The sequence below is a fragment of the Podarcis muralis genome, chromosome 6 (assembly GCF_964188315.1).
Source record: "Podarcis muralis chromosome 6, rPodMur119.hap1.1, whole genome shotgun sequence".
Lineage (NCBI taxonomy): Eukaryota > Metazoa > Chordata > Lepidosauria > Squamata > Lacertidae > Podarcis > Podarcis muralis.
This window is the reverse complement of record NC_135660.1, coordinates 54,393,853-54,411,150: the sequence shown is the minus strand read 5'-3', so window position 1 is coordinate 54,411,150 and position 17,298 is coordinate 54,393,853. Positions and strand designations below refer to the sequence as shown.

The 17,298-nt window shown below is 41.6% G+C and overlaps 1 protein-coding gene across 17 annotated transcripts in view; it reads right to left on the bottom strand.

Annotated features, from left to right (window-relative positions):
• TACC2 (transforming acidic coiled-coil containing protein 2) overlaps positions 1–17,298 on the bottom strand; it is a 162,246-nt gene that overhangs the window by 20,592 nt on the left and 124,356 nt on the right. For 14 of the 17 annotated variants that reach the window (XM_077930309.1, XM_077930301.1, XM_077930306.1 and 11 more), the window contains 7 exons: positions 16,444–16,504; positions 14,141–14,348; positions 7,420–7,481; positions 7,063–7,178; positions 5,404–5,554; positions 4,898–5,038; positions 2,692–2,781 (listed from right to left, as the gene is read on the bottom strand). In XM_077930309.1, coding sequence (XP_077786435.1) covers positions 2,692–2,781; positions 4,898–5,038; positions 5,404–5,554; positions 7,063–7,178; positions 7,420–7,481; positions 14,141–14,348; positions 16,444–16,504 — 829 coding nt within the window. The remainder of the gene's footprint in view (positions 1–2,691; positions 2,782–4,897; positions 5,039–5,403; positions 5,555–7,062; positions 7,179–7,419; positions 7,482–14,140; positions 14,349–16,443; positions 16,505–17,298) is intronic. The other 3 variants (XM_077930303.1, XM_077930304.1, XM_077930307.1) reach the window with 3 other exon arrangements.

The window sequence follows — 17,298 nt, the reverse complement described above, 5'->3', positions numbered from 1 at the left end:
CGAAAAAGCACTGTATCTATCTATCTGAATGATCTAAATGACCATTTATCAGTTCCTCTGCTGCCACCTTTCCCTCAAAGAGAATAAAACATTCCCAATGTCTTCAGAGTTCAAGAACAATCAGAAAGTTTTACCACTTTCACTTCAAACTGTCCTTTCAAGCTTTTTGACATATCTACTTTGCTCCCCTTTCTCTAACCACAAACTGGCTGACTTACAATTTTGTTCAAATGGAACTTAACATGCAGAATTATTAGTCTTTTAAAATAATATGGGTTCAGTTCCCATGCACTTATTTATACATACACAAATTTCCCTAAGTAAAGTAATTTTTAAAACCCTGTTCATAGCGTTCTGCAAAATAAATCGACCCAGCCGCACCATAAACTGATGGAAAATTTGCCATTGGTTTTAATAAGAAGGGGATTACACTCATTGTGCCCACTGAATCAGCAGCTGAGCTTCAGGTTATGTAATTAGGCCGAGCAATTCATAAAAATGAGTTGGGGGGGGGATAAACTTTGCATTTGCAAATCAGCTTGCCCGTCTAATCCACACAAAGCGCAGTTATAGTGCTATGGTGCAAGGGTTTTGAAGATGGCTAAAATCACCTTGGGATTGGCTCCACAACTGCCCCGTCCGGTTGTGTACATGCGGTGCATGCATGCTACAAAACAAAAATGAGTTCCAAAAGCACATGCATACAATATGCTCAAAATTTGGAAATATATGTTTCCTTTAGGGCAGAATATCAGCTAAATGCCATGTGCAGCTGGCAGTAAATAAAAAAAAGGGACTGAAACCACACACGTACCCTGCTCCAGTCAAACCCCATGAGCTGTGACCTTTGCATTAACACCACCGCAAGGGACCCTGCAGAGCAGCTGTGCACATCAAACACACTCCTTAAGAGCTAACATTTCACTCTAGTCGAGACCACATGCATCACAGAAGCAACCCCACACCAACATGGCAACAGCCAGCATGCTGTAGGCGTTATCAGGAAGGAAACACTTTAGATCGCAAAGAATAAAGAAGATTTGTGTGTAGGGAGGTTTTCTCCCCTTGCTTAGAAACTGTCAATTCTCCTCCCCCTACCCCACCCCATTTTATTTTATTTTTAGTCCTGTTGCTTAGAAGGTTGAGATGTGGTTTGGCTGAACTTTTAACCTTCAAACACGTATGGCAAAACGGGTTAAGGTGTTTAAAATCACTCCTCAAGCAGCAAAAATGCTCCCCCATGCAGTTTATAGCTAACTAAGCATCAGCCCTTGGAGTTTTATGTATAGGTAATTTAGACAAAATCCTGCTTCTATAAAACAAGCCTCAGGGCTCACTTAGAGCAGTGTTTCCCAAACGTTTTTGGGCAACGGCACACCTGTTTACCGGAAAAAAATCTCGCGGCACACCACCATTAAAGCCCCGCCCCCGTGACGTCATTCGGGGAGCCGGCGGCCCGGGCCTGAGCTGGAAGGAGAGGCGGTGCTTTTCGGCACAAGGCAATCGGCCTGGAATTGTTTCCCGCGCGCTGCGAAAGGGAACAGCTGCGGTCGCGCGAACCCTCCGGCGCTGGGAGGGGAAAGGGCGGAGTCGCAGAGCACCAGCTGGCCGAGCGGTTGCGCGCAGCGTTGCGCTTTTGGAGAGCGTGCGGCTGCTGCTAGGGGATCCGGGGACGTGAGCAGGCCTGGCCCGACCCGGGTTGAAGGAGGACAAGCCGGCAGCGCGCCAAGTGAGTTCGGTTGCGCACGACGGCCCCCGCTCCCCCCACCCCCGCCGGATCCTCGCCGCCGCCGCCTCTCGCCCGCCTCCCTCCCACGGCACACCACCCGATGTCTCACGGCACAGTAGTGTGCCGCGGAACACCGGTTGGGAAACACTGACTTAGAGTACAGATATTGTGCCTGGCTATTACTAATGCTATTCATTCACGGATATAGACAATTAAATTTTAAATTAGAATTTAATTAGAGATGTCTCCCGTTTTAAGAAATGCACTGCTGGACACGGATGCTTAAATTAGGCGTCACACTTGCAGGACATTTTCAAACAATAGAATTCTATAGTGAATGCCGAAAATTTGGTGAATCGTGGCCTACACAAATGAAAGCTAACAATGCCAGGTAAATTTTGTGGTTGCTTTAAAAAAAGAGCTACACGTTTCCCCACTTTTGGACACACAGGAGTGAGTGCTATCACACAGTGCAAGTTAATTGTGAACATTCATCAATATATCCAAGTTTTGGACATTCACAGCATTTGTCTGCAATTTTCAAGATTTCCACGTGAAAGCTGACTTTCACCAAATTGTGGGATATTGGTCCATTAGGTGTATTTTAATTGAATTTACTGTTTTGATTAAAGCCTCCAAGCTGTAAACTGTGTCGTGATACTATAATAGTTAAGTGACCAAGAAATCCATTAATTTGTGAAAACCAAAGCCGACTGATGGCCAAAGTTGTATCTGTAGCCAAATACACATGATAGTGATTTTAAAAACATATCTGCAAGTGAAGGTGATAGAATTTGGGATTAGAGGAAGACTCTTGGCATGCTTTTTGATGTCCTCCTAAGTACGAAGGTGCCAGAAACATCAAGCAACACCACTCAGAGAAACTTTTGTTAAAAGAAAATGCATTTGGGTTCCTTAAGCTGTGATCAGTTGCACACAAACTGCAGGCAGGTCACAGATACCTCCGTATCTGAGGAGCTGAAAGAAGCCAGGGTAATTTGTCTGGCTAGCTTCAGGGCTTCTATCCTCATTGCAGCAAACTCTAACTCCTCCTGTCAGTGGGATGGTTGTGAGCGATGCACAGGGAAAATGCATTAAGAACATGACATAAATGAATGTCCACATTCGCAAAATGAATGCCATATATCAGTCTGTTACAATCACCATTTGGGGACAACATAGACATTAACTCAGGGTTCAACTGAAACATAAGCAGTACATGAATAAGTACTTCTAGCAAATAGGGACAAAAATGCTTTCTGGTTAAGAAAGGAACATTAAAAATTACTTAAAGAAGCAAAAAAGATTTTTTAATCTATTTTGTATTTCTCTTTTGACATTAGTTATATGTTGCTTCCTCCTTCCACCATTCATAATTCAATTGCTTTCAGTTACTTGAAAAATAAACTAGAACTGAATCATAAAAATTATCATACATCTTGAACCAGCCTTCTCCAACCTAGTGCTTTCCAGATATTTTGGACCACAACGTACATCATACCTGACCATTGGCCATGCTGACTACAGCTGATGGAAGCTGTAGTCCAAATCATCTGATGAGCACAAGGTTGGTGAAGGCTGCCTTAAGACCACTCACTCCAATTTACTTATTAGAAAATATTGCTAAAAGATTTACACGCTAGATAATGTGGCATGTGCTACTCCTCTAGCTGTGCAGTACAAATCGTTTCACAAAAGTTTCACCCATACAAAGATTTACTTCGAAGCAACTCCCACTGAGCTCAGTGACTTACTCCTAAGGAAGTGTGCACAGGATTCCAGCCTTAGAGAACCACCCTCACAAGACTGACAGCATCATCTCACCAAGAGGTGAGCAACTGAGGCAGTTCTTGTTCCTGTGTGCGATCCTTTCTACTTGCCGTAATAAATGAGTACTTAATTCTGCCTTGCTTTATCTTGATCTTCATTAAGAAAGTATGCATTTAAGCCCAAAGCTAAGTGCATTTGTAGAACTGACATTTTAATTTGCACTGCAATTCCGCATGTTTGCAGTACAAATTCAAAGGAACAGTTCCAGGAGTCAGAGTTTGACAACCAAGGTACCACTGTATACCCAGTTCACACACTGGGCTCTAAAAGAGGGGTGTATACAGGTGTGTGGGTGTGTTATAGACTGTAAATTGGTCTGGAGGATATTATTTTTATCATCAGGGACATGACTGGTTCAAAGTCAGTTTCTGACAACTGAATCCTCAACACCACTTTGTGAAACCATTTGCCTCCTGCAAAACTGCTCCCCCCGTCACTTGTGTATGTATGATAACTTTAAAGAAACTTGAAGGGTGTGTGAGGATTTGCTTCTGGATCTTAACATTAAAATCATCATGAGGTTGCTGAATATTGTAAATTCTCACTTAATCATTTTTTTTAATTGTACAGTAGCTTTGTGCAGGATTCTTAGGTAGTTTATCAGTCTCCTGACTTCTTGGAATGCCTGTTCAGACAATGCTACATCAGGATTATCTCCAGGGGACTTTAAATGAAGTGTGGCTGGCCAGAATGCTGCCTGCAGAGCACTGAAGTGTTCTGGAGGACTGATTTCTTTTTCTAAAGTTAGACGTGTCATTTATTATTATTAATAATAACAATAACAATCTTCCACTGCTCTATAATAATAATAATAATAATAATAATAATAATAATAATAATAATAATAATATCCAGTGGAATGCTTCATTGTTCTGCAAACAGTCTTCTGGTCAGTCACACTTTGCGGAGAAACCCCTGAAAATTGTCCTGATGTAATGCCATCCAAACAGGAAGTATAAGATGCTGGAAGATCGATAAGACAACTGTGAACCTGACACAAAGCTACCGGGGGGGGGGGGGGTGGAATAGTTAAAAGCAATAGTATACACCATTCAAACACCTGATAATGATTTTAAAGTAAGAGCCAAACCCCTGAATGCCATTCCACCCACACTAGCATTTCACCAAATTTCTCGTGCGGACTTTCATTTTCTTTTTGCCCATCCCTCGCATGAATGGTTAAAATAATATCAACAGAAAAAATTATTAGCATAGCACAACTTCTCCTCGTAGGCTTGCAGAAGGTTTATGCTGCACGTCCCTTTTCAGACAGGGGCATTAGCCTTTTGCTGGCATTTACAAACACTGAAGGAACACTGACAGACTTCCATTACAAACCTGAAGTTTCTGAGCAAATATTGGGGGGTTCTTTTCTGCTAAGTCAGGCTCTAGATATTGAAGCTGATCACACACTGAAGGTGGATGAGATATCCTACTGAGAAGGGCATCAGCAGAGACAAAGGGGTCCTCAGGTGTGGTCTGAAGAGCAAGCAGGATACAGAACAGGTAACAAAAACTGGCAGAACCACTCACGGTTAAAGTCATGCACCAGCCTTCATATATGCTTAATCCCTAGGGAACTACCAACAAAATCTGTAGTAAATAATGCTTTCCTTCCACCATATTACAAGTGCCGGCATTTGCCCCCAAAAGAGAGTGAGAGTGAGAAAGAGTATATAACAAAAAGCTGAACATTTGCTGTGAGTTCTTGCAGAGAGAGAAACAATAAAAGTTAATATATCTTAAGCAATTAAACCCTTTTATATTTTAAAAGCGATGGCCTACTTGGATCTGCACTCAAACTACTTTGCCCGATATAGAGGGCATACAATCAACCAACTTACTATGTCAATGTTGTTTGGAGTGGGCTCCAGTTCTTTTGTTTTTGATTTGTCAGGTATTGATGTCTCTTGGCTCACAGCCAGTGATCGTGAAGCTGGATGTTGTAATTTCACTCCAGAGGACAATTGGGCTTCAGTTTCTTCCAAGCTTGACCTGAGATACAATAAAGAACCATGCTTTCAGTTTGCTAGCAAAACCAATACATAGCACGATGGAGAGTTATGCCTACCTCACAGCCTATACTTTTGGCTCCCAGTACGTTTCCAAGCACAATTCAAAGTGTTGGTGCTGACCTTTAAAGCCCTAAATGGCCTCGGTCCTGTATACCTGAAGGAGCGTCTCCACCCCCATCGTTCAGCCCGGACACTGAGATCCAGCGCCGAGGGCCTTCTGGCGGCTCCCTCATTGCGAGAAGTGAGGTTACAGGGAACAAGGCAGAGGGCCTTCTTGGTAGTGGCGCCTGCCCTGTAGAACGCCCTCCCTTCAGATGTGAAGGAAATAAGCAGCTATCTTATCTTTAAAAGACATCTGAAGGCAGCCCTGTTTAGGGAAGTTTTTAATATTTAATGCTGTATTGTTTTTAACACTCAATTGGGAGCCGCCCAGAGTGGCTGGGGAAACTCAGCCAGATGGGCGGGGTATAAATAATAAATTATTATTATTATTATTATGCATTAAATTACATTCTAATATGAAAGCTCTTATTAATAATAATTATTAATTCTTATTAATAATAGTAAACATCACATACAATGAAACAATTACTTGTGCAGGGTGGTTGTCACTGCTACATGGTCTGGTTCCACATGACACTGATGGATGACTACAGGTCAGGAATATGACCCCAGCAAATATATGGGGAACTGTAACACCGGCACAGAAGAACTATATTTATTTTTTTAATAAAAACTATATATATCCTGCCTTTCATCATAGCTGGCCTTGGGGCAGGTGAAAAGAATCCAGAAAACAATAATATAGAAGACATAGTCAAATCTACTCATATTTTTAGTGGGGTGGTTTGAGATGGATCTGCCCTTTTATATGTAACATGGATGAGCATTTTAGGATCTTATGCTATTCTTGTTTTAATACTGTGTTTTAATTTTTGTTTGGTGGCTGGGGCAACCCAGTCAGATGGTCAGGCTATAACTACTACTACTGCTGCTGCTTCTGCTGCTACTACTACTACTTATTAGTAGTAGTAGTAGTAGTGCCCTGCCTCCACTATCGACAACAACAACAAGGTAGAGAATCATTGCTAGTAGCCTTTTATAACCTTATCCTCTATTAATTCATCTAATCCAGCCTTTCTCAACCTGTGGGTCCCCAGATGTTGTTGAACTACAACTCCCATCACTCCTAGCTAGCAAGGCCAGAGCTCAGGGATGATGGGAGTTGCAGTCCATCTGGGGACCCACAGGTTGAGAACCACTGAAAAGCCATCCAAGCTGATGGCCATGACTGCATCTTGTGGGATCAAGTTCCATAGTTTCACTATACACTGTAAGAAGTAGTACTTTCTTTCATCTGTCCCAAATCTTCCAGTATTCAGCTTCATTGGCTGCTGTGTGCACCATCATGTCCACAAGAAGGCCTAGTTCTAGTTGTTGTGATGATTACTACAAGTAATTATTCTTTTTGATAATGCTGTGAAGTACCCAGAACAAGGAGTTGTAGAGTCTGATAATCGGACTGGAGGAGACTTCACTGGACTCTCCTGCTGTGCATCAAACATAAGGTACAAAGATTGCTTTGTCTGAGTGTCATCATCCTGCTGTCAGAAAGAAGAGAGAGAGAAATTACAGTGCATCTTCTATAAACTGAAGCTTTCAGCCACCTCCATACCCCAAATGAAAAGTGATGAAGTGCTAAAATTTCTCTCCCAATTTTCAGTGATGCCTCAAAATAATTAAGAAATAAAACTCAAGTTGTTCAGTTTCCTTGAATTTACATGATCTATGAGACTGGGGTGACTGTGTTCATCTATGAGCTCAAATAAGAAAGTGGAAACTTACAGGTATGGAGGAACCAATCTTCTCCATATATTCTATTTCATAGGAATTGCCATACTCCAGATCTGCAATAAATCGAAAAGTGTGCTTGTTATGGTGGTGGAAGTACTCTCTGAGACAATAACAAAAGCCTAGAGGCTTGCCAGCTGATGCTTTCCTAATGAGCACAAAAATCAAAATTGGCAGATACAACTCAAAACATGCTGAGTATTGATCTTTGCCTGCATATCAATCAGAGCCCAATGGCACAAACAAGGATTATCCAAGTCGTTCATCGTCTAGGTCCTAATGTTAGATATCTTCTCTTCATCCCCTGCTTTCTTCTTCTCTGAAATGGCCAAACACTTAGATTTTATTTACCCAGAGTGCTCTTCCCCTCTCTTAAACCATTAAATTAACAATGATGTATACTTGATTGAACTTTCTGTTCTGTACGCTCAAACGGAAAATCATATTCACAAGCTGATGCATTCAAATTATGTCACTTCTATAAACTATGGGGCTTTTATCTAGGAATTGTGGTCCCTTTATTATTTCTCTCTTGACATGAAAATGACTGAAGTGATAGGCTGTGAACACTCTAACATGGCAAAGGACCACAGCCTGGCTGCCCTTAATTATTATGTAAGGCATGGGCTTTCATGTCCTTTCAAAGCAATGTTTTTAATAGGTGCAATATATCTAATCCAATGCATGGCATGCCATAAGACCCACATATTCAGCAGTGGGAGGAGAAGTGTGGGAAGGAAATATCTGACTGATGCATGGGAGCAGAGTGGTTGTGCCAGGCTTAGAGCCACTTGTTACTTAACAATATGTACCAACCACAACTTCTTTATATTTCACTATGACCATCATTTAAATGAGAACGTGCCAATTAAGATAGATTGTACATGTATTTTGTTCTCAAGCATATATCTTTGGAAGCAGGAACACCTTAGAACAGTGGCAGATGGACTTCATAGTTGTGAGAGCTACTTCTCAGCCAACCTAAGTCCACCAACTAGAACAAGGTGCAAAATAGGAGCTCAAAAACAGTCAGGAATTACTTGCCTGATGGGTCAGAGCTACAGTAACTGCCCCAGACAACATCATATTCTGGTTACCAAGAAGGGGAGGGGGGAAGTGGCAGGGTCAGGGCTGTGTGGACATACCGGTTTGGCTCTGCCATTGACCCACACAACCCTAATCTCACTGCTGCCTCAACCGTTCTCCTTCCAGTGAGTGGCAGAGACACTGCTGCTGGGAGGTTATTGTTGCTGCACTGCCATCACCAGGTGAATCACTCTTGGAAACAGTGTGCCTTACAGGACCCTCTCAGTCCAGCTGCACAAAAATCCACTTTTAGTTTTCTCCTATCTCAAAGTTTTCTTCATCTCAGGGAATAATTTAGAAGAGGGGTGAAAAAGTATTCTTGTGTTTGCAATCAGTAGTCAGAATCCTCACTGAACTACCACAAAAATCACACAGATCTACCTAACAGTAGATCTTGATCTACATTCTGCCCACTGGAGAACGACCAGTGCTATTAGGAACTTCAATTAAACACTTAAAAGGGCACAATGTTAAGGATGAAGTACGCAGTGGGACAGCTGAAAGCACAAGGAGTTTGTTTAGCAAAATTACATGTTTGGCAGCAGGTCTCAAATATGGATGAAAATGAGCCCTGTTCAGATGTTCATCATGGGGCATGATTAAAAGAGGAGGAAAGAACTTGGAGGAGGGCACTAGCTCTGCTTCAAAAGCCATCTTCCTCCACATGTTCATTTCAGCCATATTAAGAATGCCTGAAGACGGTAGTCTTGTTTGGTGGTAAACATGGATCTAGGAAGCCCAGCTACTGCCAAACAAGCTTCAAGGCAATGGGGTGAGGACAAGCACGGGAAGGCTTCTTAAACATTACCTTGTCCACCATTTCCTCTCTACAATGCCCAGCTTCTTGTCCCTCAAGTACGGTTTCTAGATGCTTGTTTGCCACAGTGAAGGCAAAGCTGATACATGGGAGATGAAGGATTGCAAAGGTGAAGAGCTAACCATTTCTCCTATGGATCTGCTGCTGAAAAACCCTGAAACCACACCATCACCCTACGACTTTTCAGCTGTTCAGCAGAGACTGTCTTGCTCCATCCCACTTTGAATTCCACAGCCTAACTCTAAAACAAGCAGCTAAAACCTGGGAGAGGAAGTCCCATTGTATATACGGTAAGCCCTTATATGTAAATAATGGGCCTCAACAGTTTCCAGCCATTGTTTGGAAGCACATTTCCCCGAAATCAATGGGAATGACTTGTTTTAAGTTTAGAGCAGCAGTGAGGTTTGAACTGCGGTCTCCGTTGCAAAAAGTAAGCTTGCATATTCTCCTGCAAGCGAACAGAGTCAAGCATATCGCTCTCTAAACACTATGGGGTTCCTTGCATCACAGAATCAGTTCCATACTGTATCTACAGGGGGTCATATTTATGGCAGGAAGACACCCTTAAACTGCAGAGACACAGAACTATGGCTGGCATCCATCAGCAGACCAAATTTATTATTACTGTATTCATTTCTGAATACTTTCGTCACCATTCATGACACTATTTGTCACTTTGAAACACATGTTTGGGAAATCCAGATGCTGTACTATTTCATGCTCTCCCTAGAAACATTTGGTAAATTGCTTGTGTTGCCTCATGCAGGACGCTTCAGTTCTGTATAGTGGTACCTCGCAAGACGGAAAACTCGCAAGACGAAAGGGTTTTTGGCTTTTTGAGCTGCTTCGCAAGACGATTTTCCCTATGGGCTTGCTTCGCAAGACAGAAACGTCTTGCAAGTTTGTTTCCTTTTTCTTAAAACCGTTAATACAGTTGCGACTTGACTTCGAGGAGCAACTCATAGCACGCGGTGTGGTAGCCTTTTTTGAGGTTTTTGAAGACTTTGGTGATTTTTGAAGCTTTTCCAAAACTTTTCCAAAACCGTGCTTCGCAAGACGAAAAAATCGCAAGATGACAAAACTCGCGGAATGAATTAATTTCGTCTTGCGAGGCACCACTGTACTCGAGTTACAGAAAATCACACATGGCACAATTAATTGCGCTCCTATAATTCCAACCCCTAATTTGCCCTGACCGTTCTTAGCTTTCTGCCTTTTAAAGGTTCACATACATAAACCAGGAGTGAAACGAAAGTCCCTGATGGATCTGTCCAACTTAAAATGACCAGGATTCATTCCCTTCCCCCAATGTGCATCAATGGCCAGCAACAAAACATCTGCTACATTAGAAGCACCAATGAAGATTTTGACCACAATCTAGCAGTACTGATTCGTATGTGGCATTCCATGGACACCACAGGTTTCCTGTTCTCATTTGTGAGCAGCAGAGCACTCCTTGTGCGAGGGGGAGAATCCTGCTTTGTGGTGCAATTTCCCTTTGCAGAAGGGAACAAGAAGCCATTGCATTCGGGGCTCTGGATCACATTCTTTGTCTGAAACTTCCACACATTCGATCAGCAAGACGTTTCTGTTAATTAAAGGCCTTCCCTTCCATAATCTCATATAAATGTGCTAATTATGATATTTTGACGTGAGAAAATATGTCAGCTCCATACGCTCAACGAACGATGAAACATTTCCTGAAATGTTAAATGCCAACATGGCAGTGGTTAAAGCTTGAAAGATTCGACATGGATTTTATCTCTCATGCAGAAATTCACACTTGATCTAATAATAAAATCCAGATAGCTGGCAAAACTATCATGGTTTGGGGGGGTGTATGTGTGTGTGTGTGTGTGTGTGTGTGTGTGTGTGTGTCCAAATGTACAGGGATTTTAACATATAAAATAATGTTAAAAATTAAAAATGAGAGCAGATATTATTTCAAAAGCAACTTTAAGATCAAGACTAAAAAAGTCAAATCAGTTCTGAAATAAGCTGCAGGCTTGCTTAAGACAATTCCTTTTCTGTTAAAGAAGTCTTTTGGGGACCTCTTCTAATTGCCTCTGACATCTTGTTATCTGGAAGACACAGCTTTCACGTCCTCTTTGGGTATATACTATTATTACATCAGTTTCAGTCCTTGCGCTATCTCACAGTAGATGCATAAATCATCTCTTCTGGGTTTGGGGTTGATGAGTATTTCATCTTACTCGATTCCAGAATCAATTTGGCAATTCCTAGCTCTGAAAATAAATAAATGGTGCACCCTATTATAGAAATGGCTCGGGATTCGCAGAAGTGTCAAATGCTTAATTATCCTGAGTAGCCAGATAAGAAGAATTCTAGTGGATTAGCAAATAAACAAACAAGGTGACAAGTGTCATACTCAGTTCATGACAAGTGCCTATTGAAGGTAGCCTTTGATATCAGAAAGATATTCAAAGAAAAATCACAGGTGGTGCAAATGATAGTCGCAGAAAGAATCCTTTAATTACTCCGAAAACTCTCACTGTAGCATGAAGAGGAGTCCAGAGGGAAAGTGTGATTATATTTAAATGATCCCAACAGAGGAAACATTATTTGCTGTAATTAACAGGTAATCTGGGCCACATGTTACCCTGTAGACACAAGAGGCAGGAAAATTAGTATGCAGAGACACTCTGGGTGCCAGTCTGTTTTGAGTTCAAATCTTGTGTTAAATCATTCTAATTATGATTATAATAATCTATTTTTCTTTAAGGAAGAACTTGCATTCTTTCTTTCTTTCCTTATTCTAACAATATTTTAAATTACAACTTGTGTATAAGCACCTCAGCCTACACTCATTTTATTCATCAGTTACATCCTTCCTTTCTTCCAGGGAGCTCAAGGAGGTACGTGGTTCTCTTTCCCCATAACCATATCATGCCCCATAACAGCTCTGGGAAGTGACTGGACCAAGGTGACCTAGAGAGCTTCACAGCTGAGTGGGGATTTGAATCTGTCTCCCTGATCCTGGTCTGACACACAAGCCACTATATCACACTGACTTTCCTTGAGAGACCAAGAGTACGGCAGCTGTGAAGGGAACAGCTGGGTGAGACAAACAGGGACTGGAGGATGCCTGAGGTTACAGCCTCAGTTGCAAGCCAGATATATCAGAGGGAATTTACAAGTGCTGCATGTTACAACAGTGACTCTGTGATGACAAGGGTCCTTTCCACTCACTGGAGTTGAGGAGCCACCAGGCAAAATCTGAAGTTAAGGTACCGCTATGGGGTCCTGAGGGCTCTCAGGGTGGGTGCGCATGTTATTGGGATTAAGAAATCTGACAAAAGAGCAGGGCCTTCTTCATGGTGGCACACTCCTTACAGGACCAATTAGTAAGGCAGCTGATCAGGATTAAGCCTTTCAAAAATTAATTAAAACTGGTTTTCTTCCAGAAGCTATTTTGGCTGTGTGGAAGAGATACTTTCAAGGCTATTTGTTAAAATAATTTCTTAATACTGTTTTCGACTAGCGTTATAAAATGACCTTAATTAGTTTTATTCTTCTATTATACTTTCATGGGCTGCTCTGGGGACCCTTCAGAGCCAAAGACTGTGGTAGAAATGTAAGAAACAAAACCAAAACACAGTGAATTGTAGCTAAACACACTGAATTGTAAAGTAACAAAACCTGCCCTATTCATAGAAAAGACAGCTGAGTTTATCAAAATACTACCTACAGCAGCCTTTGTCCACCTGGTGCCCTCCACCTGGCTGGGGCTGATGGGAATTTCAGTCAAAAGCATCTGGGAGGGCACCAGGTTGGCAAAGCCTGATCTGCAGATATATGTCTATGTTTATCTATGTGAATGGTGTCTTAACTCAGTCAATCTTACGTTGTTTTACAGGGCAGAGGCAACCCCCCCCCCCAATACTATACCTGTTATTATCCAGCAAAAAACAACAACCCCATTTTGTCAAACTGTTCAGTGTGTATTTCATAAGGCAGGCATCATGCAGACACACAGAGAACCAGTAACTGACACTAATATTTTGAGAAGCATAAAGTTATGAGTAAAGAGAACTGCAAAACACGAGCTGCGTTTATTGACCCAGTGATCACAACACAAAGATTCATGTTAAGTAAGTTAAGCACAAATTTATATGTCCCTCTTAATTATGAGCTAATTGGGTTAAATGCACTGTGTATATCTGGTTAAAGACTATCAGGGCTTCCACAATGCTTAGATCCTACCTACACTTTCATCATAATCTTATGGCAGTACTCTGCACATGAAATGCTGCATGGTTAACCCTAATACCCCCAAGCTTACATAGTGCATGAGGGAACGAGCGCTGTTAAATCTTTTCTCCCTCTTGTACTATCTTCCAAACACATTTTTAATACGTCCGACGACTGATGCTTACAAGCAGTAGCTAAAGAAATCCCAAGAGCCGGGCCAATTAATGGAGCAGCAATATAAAAAGCAAAATGTGAATGTGGGAGCTCCAACAATGGTGCAGGAAACTGCCTAGAAATAAAAGATTTCATACAATCGCTACCAAAGCTAATTACAGTTTGTTACTGACGGCAGGAGTTTTCTGGATCACCTCCAAACATCCCTATGCGGAAACCATATTAGGCAAACAAAGCACTTAAATAGAAGCGAGGCAGTGAATTAAGCTAGATATGCTGGAAGACAACATTAAATGGGATCATTCAACCTGCACTTGAGCAAAGGTAATCAAAAGGCACATTTGCTTCCTTCATCGCTCTCCACATCTGTTTGTTTTCCCCATCTTAAGGAGGGGAAATTGATTCCACCTCTTTCTGCCAGCTTACCTTCTGTGGGAGAGCTGAACTTGGTTTCATTTACAAAAGTCGACAGATCCGAAGGCTGGGGATAATCCTGCTTGTCAGAATCTAGATCCACTGTCATGCAAGTCCATTTCTGGTTGCCCACTGAAGAGGCCAGTTTCTCTTCATCTGTTGCATGAACCACAGTGGATACAACAGAGGGTGTTTCGGTTGTAGGCAGTGGCGTAGAGTCCTGAGAGTAGGGGAAAGAAATGTTAAATAACTATTGTGCTGTAAAGAAAGAAACAATTGTCTCTCCTCTTGTATCTGGCTTCCTTTTACTTTCTTTTTAACTACTTATTCAAGCTTCATAGAGCCTAGGACAGTGATGGCCAAACTTGGCCCTCCAGCTGTTTTGGGACCACAACTCCCATCATCCCTAGCTACCGTATTTTTTGCTCTATAAGACGCATTTTTCCCCTCCTAAAAAGTAAGGGGGAATGTGTGTGCGTCTTATGGAGTGAATGCAGGCTGCGCAGCTATCCCAGAAGCCAGAACAGCAAGAGGGATCGCTGCGCTGCGCTCCCTCTTGCTTCTCTAGCTTCTGGCTTAGCTGCGGAAAGCCTCTTCAGGGCACGGGGAGCCTTCATCCCACTGCCCTGAAGAGGCTTTGCGCGGCCATCCCAGAAGCCAGAACAGCAGGAGGGATCGCTGCGCAGCGATCCCTCTTGCTGTTCTGGCTTCTGGGATTCAGAATATTTTTTTCTTGTTTTCCTCCCCCCAAAACTAGGTGCATCTTATGGTCTGGTGTGCCTTATAGAGCGAAAAATATGGTAACAGGACCAGTGGTCAGGGATGATGGGAATTGTAGTCTTAAAACAGCTGGAGGGCCAAGTTTGGCCATCACTGGCCTAGGATTTCAGCCCTTAAGAAACTGTAGTATGGACAGAGCCAGCTCAAGATATTTTGCTGCCTGAAGGACAAGATGGTGTCACCTCCTTGTTCCATATACAGAAGCCAAATGGAGTCGAAGTTGAATCCTAATTCAACACAGCTGATGGGAGAGTGCCCTCCATTAGTACCTGACATAGCAGGCTAATTTAGAGAAGCAAGAACATGCTGTACCACATATACAGCTCTGTCCTCAAACACAGGCCAGGGGGTCTTAGAAGGAACAGCAGGAGGGAGGTCCACTATTGCCACTATCATATGCTGCCTGAGACAGTTGTCTCACCTTGTCTAATGGTAGGGCCACTCCAGGCAACAAATATGAATGGACCTTGTTCTCTTACAGATATCTGAGAATCATTGCTTCAATAAATGCTAGGATAAATGACAGGTGAGATGAAGTGGGGCATCATTTGTTTTTGTGATTAGTTCAACTATGTTATTTGTGAAGAATTCAATTCTACACAAACTTACTTTTTTTTAAAAAATCTATTGTTTTAGACCACTCTGCACACAGAAGTGTGGTAGTCCCCTTGTAAAATAACAGGGTTGATGCTGCCCCCAATAAGGGAATTTTGCTATGCCACAGAACATTCTCACAGTTTGTGGTGGCATTGCAATACCTGCTTTAAGAAACAAATTGCGTTACAAGTCATGACAAGTCCATCAGCTGACTGTGTGAATCATGACCAAGGGCTCAGCAACAGAAGAACTAGGGCAATATGCAATCGCTATTGGGGCACTGAAGAACTTTGGAAATCTGCCTCTCTGTCAAACACTATTTCCATTTAATTGATGACATTTCCAAATGATCTAGTCTGCTTGGGATTCCCCACTCTTTATGGCATCAGGTGTCTTTTGGCTTTATGGTACCAAATAAGGAAAGATGCCTTGCAATCTAGCTCCCCTGCATTTGCTTTTCTTTTAGACTGCTTTTCTATAATATATTTATTTTTTAATTTGGTCTCTGGAGATGTTCAGCCTTGCTATGCCATTATGCAAGCTAATCTGCAAATCATTTGCATTTCTTCCCCTTAAATGCATTCATGTTTACAAGATTTTAAATGCCTTTTTTTAAAGTTTATCAGAGCAAAATCAACTGTACCAGAATCTATTTCATTTGTTTTTCATTTTTGCTTTGAATACCTATGCTTGAAGTGTTCAAAAGCTTGGATTACAGGTTTTGACCGCTAATTGTTTCAGTAAAAAAAATGTGTATTTCTATTTTGTTATCAAAAAATTATATTAGATCTGTGATTTTACTTGAAGATGTTGGTTTACTATCCCTACTGAATGAGTCCCCAAAAGATAATTGGTTGTCAGACAGTTATCAGGAATTTGCACTGGACGAGTGTCAACAAAAAATCATTTAAACAAAAAAGCTTGTCAGTATTCTTTACCTGTGAAGGTGCATCAGACAGCGGAGATCTTTTTGGTGACTTTTTCACCCTAAAAGTATCACTGGAAAGAAAATGGAAATTTTGAGTATGGTGAGCTGTGGAAAACCAAGAGTGTAAGAACAGTGCAGAGCTAAATAAAATACCACCATGTAAAACTTTCCTGCTTCAGAAAGCTTAAGCATTCAAGCATCAAGGAGGAGCATGCCATGGCCCTCACTTTTGTGTCATGCACTTTTGGATTAGCCCACAGCATTGTGAGCCAAACATTGCTTCATAAAATGTTGAAATAATGGAAACAGGAGCCTTCAATTACAGCAGTAAGAATTCGTGATTTTCCAACAGAGCAATTCTGCAAAACCTGGGCCAACACTTACAATTTGATCAAATAGCAATGGATTAATTTGCATCAGCATCCTGTGCTAGCAAACATACAACTAGTTCTTTTCTTAAAAAACAAACAAAACAAAACTATCTATCACCCATTCTCTGTCTTCCTTAGTTTTGTCCCTAAATCAATCTGGCCAGAGTTCACTTTTATTCCCACTTAACAGATGAGGAAACTGAGGCTGTGAAATACTGAAGGCCATGCAATTTGGTCGTGACAAAGATGAGACAATATCAAGTCTATATAAAATATCAACTCTCCAACCCTGGCTGTCACGGATATTTATTCATGAATCCCTTTTTATAGCTGGCAATGTTTTCCTTCACTAAAAACATCGACTATAATAAATATACATATCTAATTTACCTGCTGGAATAACATGTTGTTTCAGCCTGAAACAACTAACTGTGTCACCTTACTCATCTTCCTTTAGCAGGCACTACACACATAAACTTATGAAGACAGAGCCT